At 42.7% G+C, this 18,255-nt stretch overlaps 1 protein-coding gene across 8 annotated transcripts in view; it reads right to left on the bottom strand.

Annotated features, from left to right (window-relative positions):
- APLP2 (amyloid beta precursor like protein 2) overlaps positions 1–17,048 on the bottom strand; it is a 48,230-nt gene extending 31,182 nt beyond the window's left edge. For 3 of the 8 annotated variants that reach the window (XM_075774553.1, XM_075774555.1, XM_075774558.1), the window contains exon 1: positions 16,747–16,905. In XM_075774553.1, coding sequence (XP_075630668.1) covers positions 16,747–16,827 — 81 coding nt within the window. In that variant the 5' untranslated portion in view covers positions 16,828–16,905. Of the gene's footprint in view, positions 1–16,746 lie in introns of all 8 variants that reach the window. The other 5 variants (XM_075774559.1, XM_075774552.1, XM_075774557.1 and 2 more) reach the window with 5 other exon arrangements.
- Between the last annotated feature and the right edge of the window lie 1,207 nt (positions 17,049–18,255).

Genomic DNA, 18,255 nt, shown 5'->3' with positions numbered 1-18,255 from the left:
AAGGGGAGATTTTGGTACCTGTGACACAAGGGCAGCCCTTTTGCCCTTGGAATTTGTACTAATGAGGTAGCAGATTACTTCCCCCTGCTCCTCTAGTTTATCATGTTCCATAAACCGAGTCTACATGAGTCATTGGGCAGATAATCTGCCTGTCAGACACTCACATTCAGGAACTGCCACGTTCAGATAGGGAACGCAACACTGCAGGCAGTACTGGCACGTAGCTAGTCTCAGGGAGCAGCGATAAAATTCAGTAAAGCCACGATCCAGCCTAGTCTTGGCTTCCTGAAGTTGTTTGTGTAACATGGTTGCCTTTGGCATCCTCTTTTCTACCCCCAGAGAGACAAAGTTCAGAACAACTCAGTTGGAATATTCCCTGAACAAATGTTACTGTAGCCAGAACCGTGTCCTTTAAAAAGGATTGATAGGCCTCAAGCTTTCAAAACTAAAGCCTGTGTGTAATGGCTGGGACTGGAACAGCTTACCACAAAAGCCACCCTAAGAATATAAGGACAAAAGAAGAGGTAGGCAGTACTATTGTGCCATTAATAAGCCTTACACAGTGCACAGGGAGGTTCAAATATGCTTAATCAGTCAGGCTGCCTTCCACTTGTCACAAGGACATCAGGAACGATTTCCGTGTGAAGTAGTAGGCTGTACTTACGGCCACTTCCTTCCCCTTTTCAGGAAAACACAGCAACGGGGCTATTTAAAGTCCCTTTTTTCATGGAGCGATTCTAAGTCACATTACAGCACATGGACACTAGACCTATATAATACTGGGCTAAACTAAGGCACAAAGTCAAGTGACTTGCTTAAGGTCACCCATCAATGGGCTCAGCCTGGTTTAATCCTCAACCCCTCAGCGCTCCAATCTGTGTCATCATTCTGTCTTGCACAGCAAGACTAATTACTGCTTTCCCACATGAATTATTTGGGCATCTCAACCACAGAGACTCAAGATGTCTTGTTAGCCAGCCAGCAAGTGAAAACTTCAGTGCAAGTTAATGTTTTCGTGTACACTAAATAATCTACTGAAGAAAATGGCCACAGGGCAATTTTGCCTTCCTGGACAATTGGAAGGGAGATCCGCAACACAACGCAAGAGAAGTGGCTATGATTTAATAGTGTTTCACTCCACTTAGGAAAAACAGTCAACTCTCCTTTCAGATCTTTCATTACTGAGCTGACTGTTAATATGAACCATCACCGTTCCTAGCATAAAGGCTTCACTGACAACAGCACTCTTATGGAGGAGTACTGAGACATGCTACTTGGTAAGTAACTTCTCCACATGGTTTGATAACAAGTCCTTTCCATCTTAAGGCACTTCAGCTACATAAGAGCTCGTGAATATAATCACTGTGGTTACCAGGATACAGAGATTCCATAATACACGAGAAAGTACATTTACAAAATCTTTCATCACTTCAAAACAATTTGTTCAAAGCAAACACAACTGCTGGACTAAAACTCATCACAAGTCACATACACACACAACTTGTCCACTAGCTTTCTTAGTGGACAAAACTGATAGAAAGGAGATGAAGAGAATATTTAATTAGTATCAGGCAAGCAAAAACCCCTACCTTTACTATTGATTTAAAGTGATTCAGCATTCCGGGGGGACGGGGGTGTGTGATGGTGGACGACACCAAACCAAGCAAAAAAACCTTCCCCAAAACAGCATAAACATTTGTTTTAGAGTTCTTGTGAAGCTCACTGGGAGCTGCACAAAGAAGCCTGCAATGGAGAGACCGCTGTAGGAACCTGTGGTTCCTCAGTCTAACCATGCACCTAACCACTCAAATGACTCGAGATAAAATGGCAGCACAGATTATGTTTGGATCTAAAACAAAGCAAGCAGGAAATTGAAGGGCATATTTTAACAGAGCATCGAGAATTTGAAGTGGCAAGGAAAAACACCTGGAAAAAAATGCAAGATAAAGGAAAAGATAACAAGTGGGAACGCAGTTTGCAATGCAGTTTGGTTTTGGTTTCAACCCTTCGTAAGCTCAAGTTTCCCTCCCTTTATAGCTGTTGTTCAGATTGGTTACTTGTGGGCACAGACTGCAATTGTTTTGGAACATGACAAAATACTCATTTGGTATCTTAATGTCCTACAATTAGGCTACACAGCAGCTTCCCTATAGCACACAGGAATAATTCAATGGGCATTGCTCTAACTGCGCTGAAGCTCTGCGGGTCATGCTGATCGCTTTCCACCCCCAAATTCACAATCTTATGGAAAAAACCCCACAAAATCCAACAAATTAATTGCTAATTCTGCCTTCCAAACAGTCGAGATGAAACTTCAAATTCGGAAGAAGAAACCAGGAGGTTTTAAAGTCCTGGCCTTCCAAAGCATGCTAATGACCACCTTTTGAAAGTATGAACGCATAGCTAAAATACAGGGCTGCTTTCATCTTGGCTGCTGCTCCCGGAGCTTTGCCAAGTATATGCTGAACCAGACCAAAATTAACACGTTACCAAAAAAATTACGGAAAGGCCTTGCTGTTTTCAACGTCCAAACTGAGGATATGTTTATACTTAAAACTTCTACAGTTCTGTCAAAAGTACAGGTTATTTCTATAAATTACAGGTCTATGAAAATAGTCAGCACTTAGTAGATATTATCGAGAACGGGTAACTTAACTCTAGCTCTCATTAAGTATATTTAGGAAATAATGCAAATTGGGATTTTAAACCAAAAACATCTCCCCACGCACCTTCCCACACACCTCCTCCTGTTATTTATTCTGAGAACTGCTTATGGCTTGTTATGGAGCATCTTCAGGCAGCACCTTCCATCACTGCTCGCATACAAAACAAAATCTTTTCAGAATCTTTAATGTCTGGGGGCGCAGAAATCAGTGCTTTAAAAAAAAAAAAAATCTTTGTATTTGATGTTTAAAGATTCCCATATCAATATTCTAAGTTTATTCAACTACAGTAAATGATTTTTTTTTTTCCTTAAACAGAAAACTTCAACGTGAACATTGCCCCAAGAAAGTTTAGTTTTCAGTTAGCTGCTCGTTAGAAAAGTTCCTACTTTTATGGCTAAAAAAATAAATGGAAGAGAATTAACTTAGCAAAACCATCTCAAATTCTCACCAAAAGAAAACAGCTCTTTCATTTTCCTGGCTGCAGCTATTTTTGATCCCAGTAAACAGCAATAAAACTGAAGAAATGCTGCCAGTTTCCTTCCAGTAATGTTGGCAACCTGGAGGTGAGCGAGCAAGCAAACAAGAACAGGATAAAGAATAACAAGAACTTGCTTACTAAAGTAGCAAAGAGGCTGAAGTGCAGCAAGATGGCTCAGAGCAACACTTGCTACTTCCAAAAGTCAGATGGCAAAAGCCTTACTTGTTTATTTTTAAGCTTGTCGTCCAACAGCCAAACATCTCTCAGAAGGATCCTGGTACTATTAGCAGAATTTAGCCTCAAATCTCACAACTTCCTTCCTTCTTCCAAAGCAGAGAATAAAAGGTGGACTTCTATCTATCCCCTGGAGCTCAAACACGTAGATTTAGCAATCTGACACAAGAGAGAGGTCAAAGGACAGAATGCCTTTTGAAGTACCCCAAAAGTTTTGTCTGCAGCAGCGTCATGGAAAGTGAGGGACCTCAGTAATAGCTTAATAGATTTCAATTTTTTTATTCTTTAAAAGCAATCCTGACTAATTCAGTAGCATTTTGTTTCTGAACCATTACTTTATCAGCTGGGGTTTAATAGTCACAGCATCATACCATAACTAGGCTAGCATATTGAAACTCTAATGGATGTATCAAACAGTTCCTTTAAGAGAAGCATCAGATCTCTACTTAGAATCACTGCTTAATGCTATTACAAAATTAAGCAGTAATTTATAGCACAGACCAAACCCGGCTAGGTTGAGATCCCCTTTACTGATTTTGCCCATCCAGAAAGTAAAACTAGAAGCTAGCCAAGAACCTCAAATATTTCAGGGCCACCAGCGCATAACATTTAACTCTGTATGTTGTACAAACACACTTGATTTTCACATGCCGAATTTTATAGCTCTTCAGTCTATTGAGCTGTGTCAGATCGTGTAGCATTGCATGGAAATAAAGCAAAGCAGGAAAAGCGATTTTTATCTTTGATAAAATGACATTTCAACTCTTTAGCAATTTCTTCCAGGTTTCAGTGGGAAGAATGAACTCTGTGTACACCGACACCTATTTCCTTGAGGTTTCCTTAAGCACTTTCTGGAAATATTCAAGGTAGGGGATAGAAAGCAGTGCTTTCTCCTTTTCTGTCTGTAGTGGAACTACAATTGAAGATTAGATTGGTGGAAGAAGTTATATACTGCAGCTGCATACGCCTGATGGTCAGTTCTTTGACGAGTTTTAAGAAATGTGACACTTGAGCAAGGGCTTCGAAGCACAAAACCGTCATGAGCTGAAAGCTTTATTACTAACGTGGAAGCAAAACCTGCCTGTTCTGCACCAGTGAGGGAAATTGCTCTTTGAAAAAAGAGCAGGCAGAACAGTTATGCCTTGAAGGGGCAGTACGCACCAAGAACCTCCATCACCTCAACAGAAACGCTTCTTCAACGTCTCTGAAAGGTACTATTTTCTTTTTTTTTTTTTTTTTTTTTTTAAAGCCCTTTGTCCAGGCTGACCATCTTAGCAGCAAAACCGTGGGTTTTGTTTTTGGGTGGTTTTGGTTTCCCCCCCCCCCCCCCCAAAGACTACTGGTCCTCCAGCTGGAGGATACTAAAAGAAAAACTTCAACAGGTATTATTTTGAACACAAGGATTCCAAACAATTCTTTATTTTCCTGTTTGGAAAAAGCTATGCAACAGGAAAAGAGGGGGACTATTCACTTTTTCTCAAAGAAGCTTTTTTGCCAGATGCTCTTGTCCAACACACTCAAGTAAGAAAGAAATAAATGGGTCAGCCATCACAAACAAGTTTTACTTTCCTTGACCCTACAAGCAGATATGGACAGCACTGGAAATGCTGACTCAACATGTAAATCCCATCATCAGGACAGCGATTGAGGGTAGATTGATTTGCACATTGATGCTTTGGGCCACTTGCCATTTTCCTAGCCATAGGCTGAGTAGTTTCAATAGCTCTTTCTCAAAGTCAAAGGATGAAAATGTTGCATAAAGTTTAACCCTGGGGAGCAGTGGGTTTCTTTTCACTAGTTGATTGGCCCACTAAGGTGTCTTTAATTCAGAAACATGGCTGTGTATGCATCTCAGCTGCAAATATTAACCTTGCCAGACCCTGGCAAATCACTGTTGTGGATTAGCCCTATGGAATATATTCAGATGTGTCACATCATAACAGAACAGCACCTGAAAAAGCCATTTTGAAACTATAGCTTGATGATGCAATAGCACCAGACAGCTAGAAACATATCTCATTCTCACAGCCTTGTTTTGGACATCTTAATAATAAAACCCCCCCAAAACCTCCAAAATCCCAAACAAAACATTCAGAGCCCAAACAAGCTCCTTAACAGACTACGTCTCAATTATCTTTGAGGCTGCCTCTCCCTGCATAATCCCCAGCTAGCCTAGAGAGCAGTGATACCAGTACTAGACAAATTTGTGTTATGAGGCTAGGAACATTTAGAAGACTCCAAGAATATTGCACTGAGAATTGTAACACCAGTTTCAGGAGGAAGACAGGTTAGGTAAGTGGCACAAAATGAATTCCTGTGTATCGAGGCTGCGTAGCAATTCTAAAGCCTGGACAGCAAAGACAAGAGGACTAACTATCCAGTTGCACGATTCCATCGGAGGTTGTCTGTATTTTCACAGTTACACCTATCAATAAGAGGGATCTGACTATTAGCCCAGAGAGGCAGGAATAAGCAGCACAGTCCTCTGCTTTGGGGCCACTACTCGTGCCCAAAGTCAGTTCTCACTACTACAGGAATTATCCTAACAAATGCTGCTAAGCACACGATTTCAAGTTTCACTTGGGAACCAAGGTGTTGCAGAGGGGACCACTATCCATTCGTACACAGGAGATGACAAGAAAGCAAGAAAGCGTGTGCGCAGATAACACTAGGCTGAGTGTTTCCATACACAAACTTGGCCCCAGATTCACCTTTCTGCAATACAAGCATTTGAAATTTGGCTTGAGTTAATGATGTTCACATCCTGATGCATTCCAACAGATTGTACCACTCTAGCATGTTCAGTCTGTCTGTATCGTTATTTTCCACGTTACATGACATGTGGTGTATTTTGCAGCTTCATGACTATTTTAATCCTCTTCATCACTGAAGAACATCATCCTAGATGTGATGTAGATCCATATCGTTAGATGGATGCTGCTCAGAGATGTATTTGAAGAGATATTCCAAGCACAGAAGTCGTCATTCCAAGGCAAATATTACAAAACAAAAATATCTGCTGTACTTGATCTGGAGTATTTAAGGCTAGCTGCTATGAACAGTAAAAATCTACCAGCCCCCTGTTACGGCATGAGAAGCAGCTTACAGGCAGGTCAGTAGCATTCTATTAAAAAAAAAATTTAATCACTATGTAAGTGGCAATGCATCTCAAAGTCAACATCAGGGGAATAGCTGCTGAAAGTTTAGCTACAAACAGCTGTGCACATTAAGCCCATCTTAGACAGATAACTTTGCTGCCAGCTGTAGCTAAATGCTTGTTATGCCCTCAGTTATATGATCAAAATAAATTTAATAATCACAGACTATTAAATAAAATAACAGAACAGTATGAGTAAAGCTATCAGCCACTTACATAATGGGGAGTAATGATTTAACTTTTTGCAAAAAATCTTTAAAGACAGTGACAGGAAAAGCCAAATTGAAACCAAGGACAGCAAGGCAAATGAAGTCATCTCTGCTTTTGCCTGAAGCCAAAGGCCATTTAGAGTCTTAGAAAGCAGTGCTCCTCACCTCTTCTCTTCTACACTATAGATGAAGCTTGCAGCCTCAAGTTTTGTGGGTATCTTCATAATCATCTTCTCTGGAGCAACCTGCTTAGCTGTTGCATACACACGACTAAAAAGCATGACACTGGCCATTTCAGAACAGTAATGCTCTTGAAATACATCAGCATCTATTACAAAAGGACTACAATGATGCATGCTAGTCAGTGCCCTGCAATCAGAGAGGGAATTAACATTCTATAGATGCCCTGTGGAAAATCTCCCATTCGGTTATACTTTGAAAAGCATTCTTCTCATCATGCCAATTCCCATGTGAAACAAGTTGCAAAAGCTCGCTCAATATAATTGAGCGCAACAAATCCATCCCAAACCTAGGAATTTCAGCCTCAACTTCAAAATGCCTTCTGTCTGTATTGCAGATTTTACATTTAAGCAAATTCGAAAAGATTTCCTGCCATCTTAACAGCCCTGCTACATTAGAAATCCAGCTCTTCTTCTCCTTAGTCTTCCTTGGAGCCACATTGCTGAGTGAAGGACCTGGCGGACAGGGAGAGAAGGCAAAAGGACTTTGAGGTGATCAGGTAGCTGATGCTTATTTCTTTGTCTCTTAACCTGACAAACGAAGACATTCTGAAGCAAGATGCAAGCATTTAAAGTGAAGGATTAATTTATCTAAAACACTGTGCATAAAACACAGTACTACAGATTCAAACGTAGGTAACAGATTTCAGCTCCTGTGATTTAGTGTTAAGTTCTTATTCGCAAACTCAGATCTATCTTGTACATGCATGCAATGAAAAGACCAATAAAAACAAAAGCATACGCACATAGCCAGAAGGTGAGGGACCTAAGCAAATCACGAGCTGCGATTCGGACCATAAAACCAGCTGCAGACAACATAGGGATACAGCAGTGCAAAATATTACATTGCATCAAGCCTGCACTCTGGCAGGTCATTCATCTCCCGCCTTTGTTATTGGTAAATTGCTTCCGAGAAAGCGGCTGTTGCCCTAAACAGAATATCCACAGACTGACTAGCTTTGTTGCAGAGCAAGTATTGATGCAATTTGAACAAGACAGCATTTATCAGCAGTGACAGGAACACTTTTTTCCTGTTTTTCAAGCCTCCGGTGAGTCTCTTTTGCTGTGAGATGATGCTCTGTCCAAGGCCCAAGCTTCACACATCCACAGGAACACCCAAAATTCATTCCGTGACCCCCGTCAAGAATTCACTCTGCCTCTTCCAGGGTCTGGCTCTTGCCCTGGTAAGTCCACAGCACCATATACTTTCGTGTATCAGAGCTCAGCCTTCAGACACCAATACGCCACAAACACAAAAACCTGACTTTTTTGCCTGGCTACCAAGAAAACAAAACCCAAACCCACAACCTTCTCCACTGCTTGGCATTTCCAGAGCTGAGGCTATGAGGCTCTACTTAAAGACTTTGGAAATGCAGCGGTTATCTGAAACCCTGCAACTCAAACTACTTAGAGGCACTTAATCTTACTCCAACAGTCCAAATGGGAGCTGCGAGCATCCTGCTCTATTCAGGAGCAGTAACTGGTTTCCACAATAACGCACACCCTCAACTGTTTCTCAGTTTCCCTTTTTCCTGACAGCAGCATTTAAGTACATGCATGAGCACTGCCATACTCTACGCTTGAGAATTAATCTTTGGCCAAGACCATTACACCAGCTAACGTGCTTAGCTTGGATCCCGACGCTGTTTCATTCTTTAGAGTTTCTAAACGTGTATGTGATCTTGCTGCGTATAACGAACCAGACATCAAATTCAATTTCTTCAGCAAGAGCTTTGATAAATTATGCAAAGACAGACTCACGTTCAAATGCCGATATACTCACTGGGAACTCAAACCACAGGTTTGAATCAACATTTTGCATTTAATCTTTTGAGAGGAATACTTAGCAGATTAAAGCAAATCTGCCCCTCTCTGTTTCAGGCCACAATTATTGTAAGACTACCAGCGTAAGAAGTCAACTGGCATTTGGTATTAGTGAATTATACTAATTCATGCAGATTCCTCTAGGACCATTTTTGGCAAGTTACTAGTCCCAGCATGAATGGGAAAAGATTAAACACTGATAAAAAAACCCCTACTATTTAACTTAGACCTGGCAACACGTCACGCCAAGTCCAAAACCATATAGAGAATTTGGTGATTAAAAGCTTTACGCTGGAGGTTACCATACGTCTAAGCAGAGACCAGCTTCTGTTGTGAATACGCAATCCAAATCCGCTTGAAATCTAACATGAGTGCATAATGTTTATTGTAACAGATGGTATCGGCGAGATTTTTCTTTTTGTTGCTGTCACTTCACACTACGCAATGACATCATAACTAGTGGGATTCATCAACCCAAAATCCAAAACAAAAGGGACAAGGCTTTTGGCAGGGAGCTGGAGCTAAAAATAACGTAAGAGCCTTTAAAGAAAAGCCCAAAGATTAAAAATGCAAATGTTTGGCTTTTGATTTAAGCATCTCAGTACTGAAGTTAGCATAGTGCAACTCCTGGAAAATACCAAGTAGTTTACCAAACCTCTGATTCATCTTTGCAACAACATCACCAGAAGATGATTTTTGAGGTCTCCTCACTGACTATTGTAGTGCTTTGAGGTGGCAGATTAAAGAACCCAAGCACAGCACTCGCGTGAGAAAGTGCAAGCCCCTGTTATAGCAGGGAGTTAACACTCTCTCCACCACAAGAATAAAAAAAAAACCAAAATGCTGACCAACGCCTCAGAGCACGTCAGACATTTGAAAACAAAACCTAAACAGCAAATGTTTGTTGGAGGAAAAAAAGACCTAAATGAGTAAGGGAACTTTCAAGGTTAAACACTACTTTTATTTAAACATAAATAAAGTTGTCAGTAAGAGGATGATTATTAGCTACTCCTAAATGGAAATTTCACCAAGTATCAACCTAATCTTACACCAAGGAGGAACCATGGCCCCAGCCATCTCTGTGTGCATGTCTCTGTCCTTGACCCAAATCAAAACATACTTTTGACTGTTGTAATTTTGTTAGAGAGAAGCTTACTGTATGAAATTACTTAAATGCATCCCTGGCACGGAGCCAAAGCCTGGAGTCCGAGCACTGAAGCACAGTTATCCATGCTGCACCTTTGCGTGATACCATCATGTATTAGTCACATCGTAAATAGTCGAGGTGAACCGTAACACTGCTGATGACTCAGTGCCTTACCCCAGCGTTAAGACACACGAAACTTTACCAAGACAACTGGGAAAGAGTCAGCTCCCACCTTCTGTGTTTTTTGGAGTTTTTTCAGGCTACATCTAAATTACACTGGCAATTTTTAAGCCCTTCATATTTGGTGACTTGAAAAACTTGAACTCAAAGTCATCATTTCATAATGATTTTCAGTTAGTCTCAAAACACAGAAAAGCCATCCGAGCCAAACAATTATTGATTTCATCTCCTCTATAAACTCTAAAGCTCACGCACCGCATGGAATAACAACTTCAGATCTCGCTTCATAAAGGGCTTGTCTAGCCACAGCGACCTGCCGTACCGCCCATCTGTACAGGGAATCCTAGTAGCTGAAATAACTGCTGAAATTCTCAAAGGTTCAGAAGAGGAATCCCCCAGAAAGGCACTCACAAAGAAGATGAATTTAAACTCTGCAGCCAGACACTGTTCAGCAGGCTTGTGAATTAAGACTTCCCCCAGTCTTTTGCCAAAAGATGTTACTGCAAGGCATAACATGGTTATCTTTAGAAAAAATCTGCAGGGGAAAAAAACCCCAAAAAAACACCCCCACCTCAAGTGAAGCCATTATCCTTGCAGTCAGCACAGTTTGGCCAGGAGAGATCAAGTCTTGATCTCAAAAAATAGATGAAGAAATATATACGTATGTGCTCAGGAACCAGGCCTGCCTGTAACAGAAGAACAAAAGACTTTCTAGGCCATGTCTCATCCATCAGTTCTCTCCCTCACGAAACACAGAGAATGAACACGTGGTTTGACTTTCCATTGTTGCCAGTGAAAATGGAAAGTGAAATAAAACATCGAATGCCACGGAGAGCGGCAACGTTTGACTCTGCACACTAGTTACGAGCAACCAGCACTCCGCTGAAGGTAGAAAGCAAAATGAAGGTCTGCAATGGGTAAGTTTACACCAGAACATGATCATGGCTGACAGCAAGAAAGATGACAACAAAACGTTATAACTAAGTTTAATACGTATATGGGACGATCTCTCAAAAATAGCAAGGGCCTTCTTTTCCCCGCCGGCTATAGACAAAACATCCACTGTAATACTTTAAAATGAAGTGCTGGTAAGCAGCTTAGCCGCGTGCGTTTCTGATCAGGTGGACACCTGATTACACAAAGCCAAGCAGGCTACGCCTTGCTGCTGGAAAGAGGAGTTTAACACCATTTGCAGAACATTAGAATTTTGATCGTTCATCTCAAGTTGGAACTTAAACTTTTATAAATGTACATAAAGATGAAAGTTTCCATTTTAAACATCGAGCTGATCAGGCTGTGGAGCAAGCATTAGAACTTATTGACCATTTAAAAGCCATGCTATAAGGTGAATTTGACTCCTATCTTCTCTTTTCTATTTTCCACGTTCTTGCACGAGGCAGTAGAGCTTAGAGAAAGCGCAGTCAGAAATATATATTTAACTCCAACTGAGACGGCAGATGGGGGTGAAGGTAGTAAATCTAGTACTGAACAAGATTTAAAAAACCCATGTTATCCACATGCAAGATCTACATGTGGGATATATCCCTGCTTACAGTTGCAGGGATTCATAAAAGACATGCAAATCGAACATTAAGAAATTACTCTAAAACAACCCAATCAAACTATTTCTCCTGAAACGCACACTTCCTTGTGCATTGCCTCTCAGAAGTGAGGGTTCCTTTGCTCCTTTCCCCTCTAGCACCCCACCTGAAGCACACCCTGCCCTATACACAGTGACATGCCCAAGTTTCCTTTTTGCCTACCATGCCTCATGAGGAGCCACCAGCCCTCCTGAATCAGAGAAATTAAATGTGCTGTTTTGGTCAATCCACGATAAAGAGAAACCTGACAATTTACTCTGCTCACATCTTCCTTCTTACTGCTTTATAATTCACACTAGTAAGCATACAATAACAATATATATCTCTATATATGGGAGAGTTACTTTGAGACTTTGCACAACGTTGTCGATCCATTTGCTCTCCCTCTCCCCACAAAGCCGAGACTTATTGGCACCTGCAGCAAAAAGCTTAAAATTAAAATATTGGAATGGAAAGGGCAAAATTACTATAGTCAAAGTGCCTTACAGACTCCATTTAAGGTAAACAGTAAGGTAAAACCAGCGATAGCATATGCCATTTGCCAGTGACAAACATGCTGCTAAGCAGAGAGAGCAAAGATTGCCCATGATGGGTGTAGACAACATTTTTGGGAGAAAAAAGGGACAATCGTGCAGGTCCAAGTACAGTTCTGAAGTAGAAGCCTTACCAGAACGGTTTCTAGGACTTTGCAAGTATTTGAAGCATTCCAATTAAGAGTGGGCATCATCTTAAATTAACAAGATGTTTCAGAGGTGCTGACTGCATGAACTGAAAATCAATGACACTAAGTTTTACTGCACCTAAGTAGCATAAGAGCAAGCATCTGAAGGATTATGTCAATTTAGAAAACCTAAGTAGTTAAAGAAAAGAGTCTGAAAAGCCAAAGTGTAGAAACAGAAGTAAAGGCTTTGCTGTTCCAGCAAGAAAGAGATAGTTGGGGATAGTGTATTTCTCTTGTATTTTCAACTGAAGAACAAGGTTGTGGTTTAAGTGCATTTGTAGAAGCAGATGCTACAGTCAAAATAACTTATGTTTACAAGATTGAGTCCGTGCGCCTTAAAAATACACATACATAGGAAAAAAGCAAAGGCAGAATTTTTACAAGCACATCTAGAGTGAAGCCCAACTGGCATATAGAACACAGATGCGGCATTAATCCTTCCTTGCGCTCTAAGGTGCTGAAGAAGTAGCAGTATGTAATTATAATAAAGCTCACATCCAGCTAAAGCCACCTACAGAATAGCTTTTGAATAACTCTCAGGCAATGCAACAAACATATTAACGAAAATCAGTTAATCCCTGGCAGAGATATTAATGCCTAAATAACATTTAAGAGAGGTCATAAATATTTCACATGCAAAACAAGGAGAGCTGAAGGCCTTCTCCAAAGAGCAGAGCTTACCTTCCTGTGGCATTCTACAATGCAGCAGAAATTCCAGGGCCTCCCTGCAATATCAGAGTTGTTCCTTCCGCCTACCTCTGCGCTTCAGGGAAGCTTTTGTTAAGGCTTAGAAGAGGCATGGCATACAATCACGTTCATACGAAAGTATATTTCCTAATACACAATGGGAAGTGAAGTTTTAGGAACTGAAAGCAAATCGAAGGCCACACACTCAAGACTGGAATTTTACTGAGCTGTTTCTACTCAGGACTTCAACACAGAAGTGGAAATTTCCCCTAGGTGGAGTTCTTTGTTCAATGCAGCAGGCAATTAGAAGCCCCTAAGGTCTGCAGAAATGGCACAAGACTGATATTTTTGTCAGTGAGAATTTAAGCATACAATACAAAAATAACAGCACAAAATGCACAATTCCACTGTAAAACACACTGGTGGGTTTTTTCCCTCACCCCAAATGCTGGGAATTTGAAACAGACAGGTAACGGACGTGAGCATTCAAGAGAGTTTTGGAAAAAGGCCACTAAACCAAACGCAGTTAAAAAAGCAATATCGAGCCTGCATCACCTCAGATTTGATTATACAAAAAGGTCAAGTGATAAAAAAGAAACTTTGCATCTTTAAAGGCCTTGAGGGTACAGCAAAAGTAGTTTATCATTGGAATACAGATCAAATTAGAATAGATTTATTTTCTTTTTCCAGTTGGCATCAGTGTCCTATTTGCAGTTCTCAGGGACTTCACAAGCAAAACACAGCAGTCGCTGAATTCAGACGCAACACTACTATGGAAAGAGAAACATTCATTGCTGGGTATCAATGATTTCTTGAAGCTCTTCTATTCAAATTCATTTGGAAGGGAGATCGTCAAACGTTATCTGCCATCAACACACGAGGGAGACTGACTGTCACCAAAGACAAGCCCTTGGGAACGCCCTATTCAAAGGTGAAAAAAAAAAAAAAAACAAACACCCCCCCCCCCCCCCAAAAAAAACCCCTACCACTCCCTTTCCCCTCTGCAGGAAAGAAAGAAAAACAAATTGTAGTCGATAAGAAGATTACCGGGTGTTCTGGGGACAGGGACTGGTAGCTAAGATAATCAAGCGAAAGAAAATCCACCTAGTGGGACCGTGCCAACCCAACTGAACTAATAATTGCAGACATTGCTATGCATTTTCCTTAACTCAGTACGCTTTCAAACGTCACCTTCATTACTTTAAAAAAAAAAAAATCAATCTCTTGCATATTTTTCATCACATTACTTGATATCATTCAGTAACAAACAGTATAAAAAACAAGTAACCATTTCCCTCTGCTTCAAGATAGCATTCTTCAGAAAATCTAGCAGCAGGAAAGACTTGAGAGCTGCAGTCTCCCACCGACAAGACAACAGGAGAGGATGCAGCAAAAATAAGAATTAAAATGTCACAGCTGACATTTTGTGTCAGCAGATTAAGGTGGCTGTCGTGCCTTCAGAGGATGCAAATTCTGCTGCAGGAATGGCTGAACAGATTGAAGAGGCACTGAGGACAGCCTGCTGCACTAACGTAACCCCACGCTAGTACCGACTCATGTCGGTGAAGACGATAGACTGCTGCGAACCCACAGCCTGTCAAACCAACCCGATCGTGATCCTCTGAAGAAAAAAAAAAAAAAACAAAAAACCAAGGCAGAAACGGTTTCATTTTAATCCTTTTCAAAGAGGTCAACACCCTCATTCTCTGGGGTTGCCCCTCCTGGGGTGCTGAGATCTGACACTGCCAAACCCTTTGCCAACCCCGTGACTCTGGGATCTGCTTCATCAGATGGACACAAGGCTTCGGAATAAAATTACAGCTAGGTTTGTTTTCCAACTTGGCATTTTGTAGCACACGTCCAGAAGCAGCAGCTTCCAGAAGGGATGTGCATAGCAGTCGAATTTGTCTTGGATATGACAGAGGAAGTGACCTACAGCTGGAGGAGTTTCCAAGCAGGTGCAGGAGATCCCATGTAGCACGGCCGCCACGGAGCAGCCAGGACAGTCCCCTACCACCAAGGCAATGCCAAGTAACCTAATCTTGGCGTTAGCTAGATTCCCCTTTCCTGCAACATAACCTCTGCACAAGTTTTTCCAAAGGCAATGATCGCCATGTTCCATTGATTTATAGAAGTTTAACAGCAGGACTGGTACAAAGTAGGTGGAATACTATTCCTCAATAGCAGCTGAGTAAGCAGAAGTCATTGACCGGACTAACTTCACACGACACATATTAAAAATATTATTAAGAACCGTGCTTATTGCCAGTTAGTAATTACCGCCAGCTTAGGGCTTCGGATTTTTGCATTGCACTGAGGTAGATGTTCTGCTTAACCAAGCCTGTTAAATTTTACTATAACCTGTCAAATCAAGCGATTCACAAGTAGCCACAAGCCTGTTCCTTATCCATCCCTAAATAACCCAGAATCTATACAAGACAGATGTAGCTGTTTTGTATTTCCAAACAACATTCAGGTGTAGATTATTAAACTCTATTTATGTACCATGTTTGAGGCTCGGCACGTACTTTGCTCTTTGTTTTGCTGTTTCACTCTAATAGTTAGGTCAGAGTGTAAAGTTTTTAAATGGCCAAGATTTCTTCCTATCCATCTTGCCATTTAGATAGCTAGATTACACAAAGTTTTTATTTTTAGGGATAAAGTTAGAATTTCCCCCCTCCAATTACTTTCATATAGAGAGATATGAATGTAATATATATTCCCATGTATATGCATGTGTATATACGTGTGTGTGTATACGCACACGTAAATTGCAGCATCTAAGCAAATATTACACTAAATGCACACCGTTTATGCTTGGCTGACGCATCCCTCCAAAAGGTAACAGTTCCGACCCGAAGGTTTATTCGGGATCTATCAAGCAGACAGCAACCAAATGGATTCCTTTAACCGATGCTTTTCTCTACGAATTTGCCCTCTAATACTCTTCTAAGCTTCTAGACCAATCTGAAGCTCACAGCCCTTGTTACCGTGCCAAGAATGCAGAGGTCACTTCTCAAAAAAACCACCCCCACCCCCCCCCAAAGCAGCCCAGTGAAATGAAGCTGTTAAACCATGCGAGCTTTGGCCAGATAAGGGATCTGGTTGGAATGCCTCCCTGAAAACAAGGGGGGAAACACGGACCCACCACCGCCTACCCCTAGAGGGTCTCGCAGGAACCGGTCAACCTCCAGGTCCTCCCATGCAAGCAGAGACACCTTGAACTCACAACCGCAGCCCAGCTGCGGGCTGACCCCGGACGGGAACGCAGCCCCCCCCCCCCCCACGCTCCGCGGTAACTCACCGCCCGGGGAGCGGTGGAGGGAACAACCCGGTAAAATGGCGAGAAGGTCCCGCCTCGGCTGCGCCGGAGCCCGGTTTCCCCGCGGCCTCTCCTCCACGCCAGACAATACCTGGCCCCCTCCGCCCCCGCGGGCGGCACCGGGTACCCCTCCCGGGGGGGATCCCGCTGGGAGCGGGGCTGCCCCCGCTGCCCCAGCCTCCTGAGGAGAAGCGCAGCGGCGCCGAGCCCCCAACGGCCGCCCGCGCGCCCCCAACGGCCGAAGCCCGGCCGTCTCCCCCCCCCAGCCCAGCCCTACCCACCTCGATGTAGCCGGCGAGCGTGGCAGCGGGGCCGGCGAGCCCCAGGAGGAGCAAGAGGGGAAAGCGCAGCGCGAAACCCATCGCTGCCGCCACCGTCGTCCGCCGCCGCCCAAACGCTACTGCGGCCTCCGCGCCCCCCTCGGCGGCGCGTCGGGAGCCGCCTCGCGAGGCCCCACCCCCACCCCGCCGCCCTGCCCTATCGCGGAGATGCGGGGGAGTGACGTCCCTCAGCCCCCGCCTGGCGGCCAATCACCGCGTCGCCCAGGAAGGGAGCTCCCACTCCCGGGTGAGTAAGGACGTCTGGGCCTGGGGGCCACACCCCCTTCCCCGCTACCAGCCAATAGGAGAATGCGCGGGGCAGGCCGCCCCGCCCACGGGGGCGAGCTTCTTCCCGCCGGGAAATGGCGGCCAGAGCTGAGAGTTGAGGCAATGGGCAGGGCCTGAGGGAAAAGAAACGTCCCGGGGGGCTTTTAAACCCCTATCTTTAGGCTTCCGTAAAAAATTAACAGCCCGCGTGAAATTCATTACATCGAAGAGCCTAAAAGGCCGCGGGCTGCATGGGGGAACTATGGACTAAACGCCCTCTAGCCTTGCTGCTTCTCCCCACCACTGAGATGAGGAGGCGGTTTCCTGAGGTAATATAAAGGAAAACGAGGCGGTCAGTGAGGAAACAATGGAGTTTCCCCATTCTAAAATGAGAGCTGTGTCTACATCTGTCCCTGATTTCTTAAAACCCTTGACCTATGGTCAGCAAGCTCCAAGCCCTTATTTTGCAATAAAACCCAACACAGTTGTGCTTTTTCAGGTTATTTTTTCCCCAAAATAGAGCAATTCGCTAATAATCATAGTGAATTCATCTTGCCACCAACACTGAAGGTGGGTGCTTAGTGGGCACTACCTGGAAGAGAAGATGGCACAACAAAGCTCTCTGTAAACTTTAATTAAACAACGGGCTTTTATCCCCATGACATCATCATCATCACCACCACCTTCATGCGCTGGGTGTTGTGAAACTGCCATGTCTCCAGTTTCATTCAGTGCAGAAGTTCTGCCGCAGCTGGTGCCACTATTTAAGGTCACATTTCTGGCTTTAAAAAACTTAACTGTGCCAAATTTGCATCAACACTATTTTAATTTCACCACATTACTTATAACAAGAAATTTTTTTAAAATAAGGTCTTTGTACAAAATGTCGCATAGTTATAAAACATTGCCATTCTCAACTTCCATATTCTTTATCATCTATTAGAAGCACTATTTTCTGAAATGGTCGAAGGCAATATTGCTGAAATGTTGCAGATGGGGGTAAATCTGTACGATAGATCAATAAGCAGCCCAGTTTTAATTAAAACAGCTGACTAGTCCACTAGTCACTTATTATAGTCTCTTTTTTATAGTATTCGAAACCCCTTAAATCTCTTTTTACTGCAGTCCTCTGCCATGTATAATTTTCTTTTCAACTTAGCTAAATTCAGTCGGAAAATGGAGTTAACGAGTTCTTTTGGAAAA

Source organism: Balearica regulorum, chromosome 23 (assembly GCF_011004875.1).
Source record: "Balearica regulorum gibbericeps isolate bBalReg1 chromosome 23, bBalReg1.pri, whole genome shotgun sequence".
In the NCBI taxonomy this organism is placed as follows: Eukaryota; Metazoa; Chordata; class Aves; order Gruiformes; family Gruidae; genus Balearica; species Balearica regulorum.
The sequence above is the reverse complement of the archived record's forward strand: the minus strand, read 5'-3'. Positions and strand labels throughout refer to the sequence as shown.